This window comes from Fusarium venenatum (assembly GCF_020744135.1).
Source record: "Fusarium venenatum strain MPI-CAGE-CH-0201 chromosome Unknown EDB82scaffold_1, whole genome shotgun sequence".
Classification (NCBI taxonomy): domain Eukaryota; kingdom Fungi; phylum Ascomycota; class Sordariomycetes; order Hypocreales; family Nectriaceae; genus Fusarium; species Fusarium venenatum.
In genome coordinates, this window is record NW_027072129.1 from 4600261 (window position 1) to 4605725 (window position 5465).

The 5465-nt window shown below is 48.1% G+C and overlaps 1 protein-coding gene across 1 annotated transcript; it reads right to left on the minus strand.

Moving 5' to 3' along the window:
* Positions 1-2914: 2914 nt before the first annotated feature.
* Positions 2915-4490, minus strand: EDB82DRAFT_471038 (uncharacterized protein; the record flags this gene model as incomplete). Its single annotated transcript, XM_025730745.1, has 2 exons — positions 2915-4384; positions 4434-4490. The coding sequence occupies 2 exons, from the start codon at positions 4488-4490 to the stop codon at positions 2915-2917; spliced, it is 1527 nt and encodes a 508-aa protein (XP_025589839.1).
* Positions 4491-5465: the final 975 nt, after the last annotated feature.

Here is a 5465-nt window from a genome sequence, read left to right on the forward strand (position 1 = left end):
GTCGCACTGGTGACTCTTTGGTTGCATGATGGCGACAAAATGGGCGATGTAACCTGAAACAGTGTTAGAATATGTGGCATTCTTGATAACCATCAACCACCAGATTCATCGTCAGCCATGCCACTGAAGCCATGCTTTAAGATATCACAGGCATCATGTTGACATTGAATGGGAACGATGAGGTTCATGTCCATGGAGGGATGTCTGTTTGTAGAGGATATTAGGCATGAAATACGACACGTAGTACATCTCAACTTACATAATGCTATGCGTAGCAATAATACGCTTGACATTGGCATGAAGGTTATGTATGGGAGGAGGAATATCCCTGGCCATAGAACCCACTCATGTCTCGATCATGCATTATATGGGACTCAAGAGAACTCCTGACAGATTATTGTTAGTGGCAGTCGACGTATCCGAAATCCCAAAAGACTTACTGTCATCGTCCATTCATATCTTAGCTCTCTGTTGTGGTAGTTCTCCAAGAGACTTCATAAACTTCTGGGTAGGTGGCCTTGATTGAAAAGTATGCTGAACTAGGTCCCGAACACGATTACACATAATGAACAAAGCTGGAGGGGGGTTCAATCTGCTGTACCATGTAGCAGGCGGGTGCGGTCCACGTCAAAGTGTAAAAGGGTTAGAAATGAGGGGACGATTAATAGAAACCCAGCCAGAGGCCTAAGATTTGTTCGGAGAGCAAGGTCGGGAGCGCGGAGAGTTCGATTGGGTTTATGGAAGGGATTGTCGTAACTATGTGTTCGACTCTGCATATCCCTTGACTGCCCGATGTAGCTGACTTGTTGCAATGTCTCGGGGCGGACAATAGAATAAGTAGGCGATGATAAACGTAGCGGCCGCGTTGGATGTGTTGAATTATCAAGTAACCAGTTTGGTGATGGAGGCGATGTTGAACTTGACGTTATTGCCGAGTTTGGTAGGAGGCCATACGATGAGCCATCCCCACGTTCAACAAACTATTGAACTATGTTAGCAGAAGCAAGTCAATGTATCTTCTATCAGTGCTAACCACATACTCAATGCTAATGATGGCCGAACATGTCGGGCGACCATTGGTGCTGATGATGATGCTGTGTTTGTCAAGGTAACGGCCGCTGTTGTAACTAAATCAGGCCAAAGTTCCCAGTGTCATGATCAGCTCGATTAAGCAATATTTTTTGGCGTTCGTCACGAAACTCCAGGGGATGTTGGAAGATTGGCATTGTAGAAATTTGCCTGCATTCATAGCATGGGAATGTGCCAGATGAATAGGTATAAAAGACTGGGAAGGTGAAGGGTCTTGCCACGCGAAGGTGTGGGAAGGGGAAGACTCATGGACAGAGTGGCTTAGGGGGAACACTCCATAAGATTGAGGGGATATATAAAGAGTGCAGCTTGCACAGCACATAGACATAATTCATAAATTAGTGCAGTGTTGATGGTGATGGTGATGAAAAAAGAAAGAAAATGAAAAGTCAAAAGTTGGGAAAGAGAAAGGTCATTATGCCAACTCCAACACCCTTGATGACTTATCATCCTCTACAGCTTCACGTCATCTTGTCAAGTCAAAAGATCAATCTCAGCCAATACTTCTCTCATTACAAACGAAGATGCATGAGAATCTACTGTATTGAGTCATGATTGACAGTCTGGTCAACACGGGTATGCAGCATCACGACGACTCTGCAGTCAACCAGACCACAACACCATAGATCTATCGACATCTGTATCCCAGCTTCGGAATCTAGGGAGCTTTGGCTCTGCAACTCGCATTTGCCAGGAACTTCATTGGACTGTGAAAGCAAGTTCCCGTGTATTCTTCACTAGCAGCAAAACAACCACCTCAAGACCGAATACGAGACCAAGACAAGTCCAAACAATAGCATCATCATCGAGAGACGCCGAAGCTTCATATCTTTTGTCCTACCTTTCTCTTCCCCTATCGAGCTCGAACCTATCGGCATCAAAGCCTAACGGCAAAAGTACACCCAACCTAGCGAGATGCATATCTCACAGACCACATCAACACACAGTATCCGAACCTTCAACGGGAAAAAGCGCAAATACGAGACTGAGTTGGTCAAACCGGAATCTCGATCAAATTGTGAAAACTTCAATTGTCTTGTGAGAAGACTTGATCATACGCCCTCAAATCTACCCACTCTTCCTCTCACACCCCACAAGTCCACACCACAGATCAGTTTTGATCTGAGATCAACTACGCAAGACTCATGCTTCAGGTAGAAACCCATGCATCCCATGTCTAGATGATGGCGAATCTCATATTGAAGATGCACGTCAGATCTGAGATCAGTATGCACGTTGAATATCAGATCCAGGTACATGAAGCACGTCAGTAGCATGGGCATAATCACCTCATTGAACATCACAATAGACATGCAAAGCACAATCAAAAAGGGCCATTTCAGCCCAATGCATTGATCGCTACATAAAAAAAAAGCCTAACCTCTAGGTAGGGAGTAGTAAACAAAAATGCCGTCCCAAACTAATAATTCCCATGCAAACAGCTCCGTCATCTGTCTTCCGTGCGTCATGCAATAAGTAAGAACGAGAAAAATCTACTCAAGCGCGTGCAAGAGTCCATCCAATCCATGTCGGTAATTCATTTCCATTTCCGTTTTCATTCGTCTTCTCAAATGTCCCCAACTTCTTTCGTAGTATCGTGATAAAATAAAAACGCGAGGTGTAAGGGAATAAATCGCTGGTGGGAAGGGCTTCCTTCTTTGCCAATCCATGATCTGTAGAAAAAAGAGAAAATCCAAATGTTTATCTCGTCTTTAGGGATGTAAAGTCTTGTTCATCCAGTCTTTAAAATTGCGCCAGAGTAATATGCAAGATAAAAGAAAATATGTGAAAGCGATGATCCAAAAAAGAGTATTGAGATGCCAGTCTAAGCCATGACCATAGACCGCTCTTTCTTTTCCTTACTCTTGAAAAGAGCCTTGAGCATGTTGCTGTTGGTGCGGTTGGGCTTGGGCCGCAACGTCACCTCGGAGGCGTCGTCTCGTCGACTGCTACTTCGGCTATCGATGGATCTCGTCTCTGTCTTGTCGGTGCGCTTGCTCCTTGATGAGCGGTGACTGCGCTCACTGTCTGCGATGCTCTCGGTGTATCTACTCTTGGTGTCGTCGTCGCGACGGCTTCGGGAACTGCGATGGCTGCCTTCGGTGCGGTGAGACTTGGAGCTTCGGTGGCTGTCGTGGGTCTTGCTTGTCTTGGTTGTTCTTGTGCTACGGCGGGACTTGGTGTCAAAGTCATCGCCCATACCATAAGCGGTAGGTGTAATGAGTTCCATGTCGACGCTCTCTGTTACGGAGCCTGCTGGGATACCTCTCATCCAGGTCTCGATTGAACTCAGATCATCATCAAGGATGAGAGCCTCATCCACGCCGCCATGTTCGGAAGGAGAATACTCGCTCTGTGTGCGCATGGGCGCAGGTCGGTTCATGGGCACACCCTCGTAACCCAAAGCCTCGCGCGCCGCCTTGGCCTCTGCCATTCTTTGGAAAATCTTCCATCCTCCAAAGCAAATGACTGTGACACCAGCAGCGATACTCGTGCCGATCAAGAATTGCGGTGACGATAGGAGCCCAAAGACAGCGGGTGATCCACTCTTGAGGAGGGTCAGGAAGGCTGGTGATGTTTTCTTGACAATCTTGGACAGCTCAGCAAGGGTGAGCGCAACGGCCGCGGCGTGGTCTGGGTTCTTCTGAAGCTCGGCCATGGTGTGCGTGGCAGAATGGTGGATACACTTGGCTTCGGTAAGGAGGCCCTCGACGCGGTGAACAAGTCCCATGGCCTGCTTCTCATCGAATTGCTGTGGGTCCAGATCGGTGCGATCCTTCAGATCGGGAGGGACGCTACCATAGGCGAGGTCCATGTCGATTTCCTTGCGCGGCTTTGTCGCCTGGACAAGCTCTCCGGTCGATCGGTTTCGGGGAACCATGGCATCGCCGTAGGCTGAGGGAGCCATGGAACGAGGAGACAAGGCATAGTTCATGTTTTGGGCGTAAGGGTCCTTGTATGTCATCTGTGTAGGGGCTCTGCTGGGGGCTGTAGCCGAAATCTCGGTGTGTCTCTCGAGATTGTCGAGGGTCAAGGCCTTGCGGCTGCGGACGTCAAAGTCGTCTCGAGGATGGCGCGAGTGGACGCTTCGCGATCTGCGACTGCGTTGCGAGCCGGCTTCGCTAGGAGCGGCGCGAGGAGGGTAATAACGGGAGCGGTCATCGTCGATTAAATTTGATCGTCCTTCAGTGTCAAAGGTTTTTGATCGGTGGAGGGACTGGCCGGCCTTGATCTCGGCCTTCTTGTCCTTGTAGGTGCCTTGGGCTTCCTTGAAGATTGTGAAGAGTTGCTTGCCCTGAGAAGTGTTAGCATGGGGAAGAATGAAGGCGTTGAGGAATACGAACGGTCTTGATGATTTTGCCGGAATTGTTGACAACGGTGATTGTCTGTTCGAGCGCCATGATGGGCGGCTGTGTATTCAGAGGCGTTTGAAGTAACAACGGGATAAAGAGCTAGAGCGGGGGATATCGGGTATAAATGTTGGAGGGAGGAGACCAGCTCTCTCTGTGTTTGTGTGTTGGTAATGCGTGTCTCTGAGTTGCAGTGGTGAGACAGAGGAGACGAGAAGGGAGTAGAGCAGTATTTGTCTTGTCGTCGCGATGCGAATGGGTTTGACCGCAACAGCAGATGGAGCTGATTAGGTTCAAGTAGGAACAGGCTTGGCCTGTCTTGAACGATACGATCCGATCAGGGACTGGGATACCCCTTAACAATTTCGATCCAAATAACAGGCAATAAAGAAAAACAAGAGGCCAGGCGAAAAGGAAGCACGGTAGAATAAATGATTCACACACGCTTGGTCCCGGTCCCGCGGTGAAGGATGGATGAGCTGTAGAGAGAGATCCGCAGTGGGGAAGAGTAAGAGGAGGGGAGGGGGGGTAAGAGAAGAGTCAATTAGACCGGGCAAGGTCGGTCAGTTTTTGTCCACTGAAAGAGGCAACCAAGAGCCTGTATTTACAGCGGCCTCCAGGGCTGTGGCGTCAAATGGACAACTCTAGGTAGGCGGTGGCACCGGGGAACAAGAAGAGTACAGCCAAGCCGGACAACTCAGTGGAGATGATTTGAAATATCAAGAGAAAAAAAAAAGGGGACTGGACTTTGCTAGGATCAGAAACAGATAGTGAGCTGGAGGGGGATAAGAGGGAAAAAAGTGGTGAATATGCTGGGAGGCGGTGGATTTGTCGGTGAGGAAAAATCGGAGGCTTTTTTCTCATGTACCAACAAGGAATCCCAGTGTTTGATGAAGACGATAGAATAGAAGAATCAGAAAAGAAATCAGAAAAGATAATACAAAGATTTAATTAATAAATCTACAGACACTCAAGGTTGCATTATCACACACACTTTCTCTTCAGCTTTAGGTTCTCAAAGGCGGT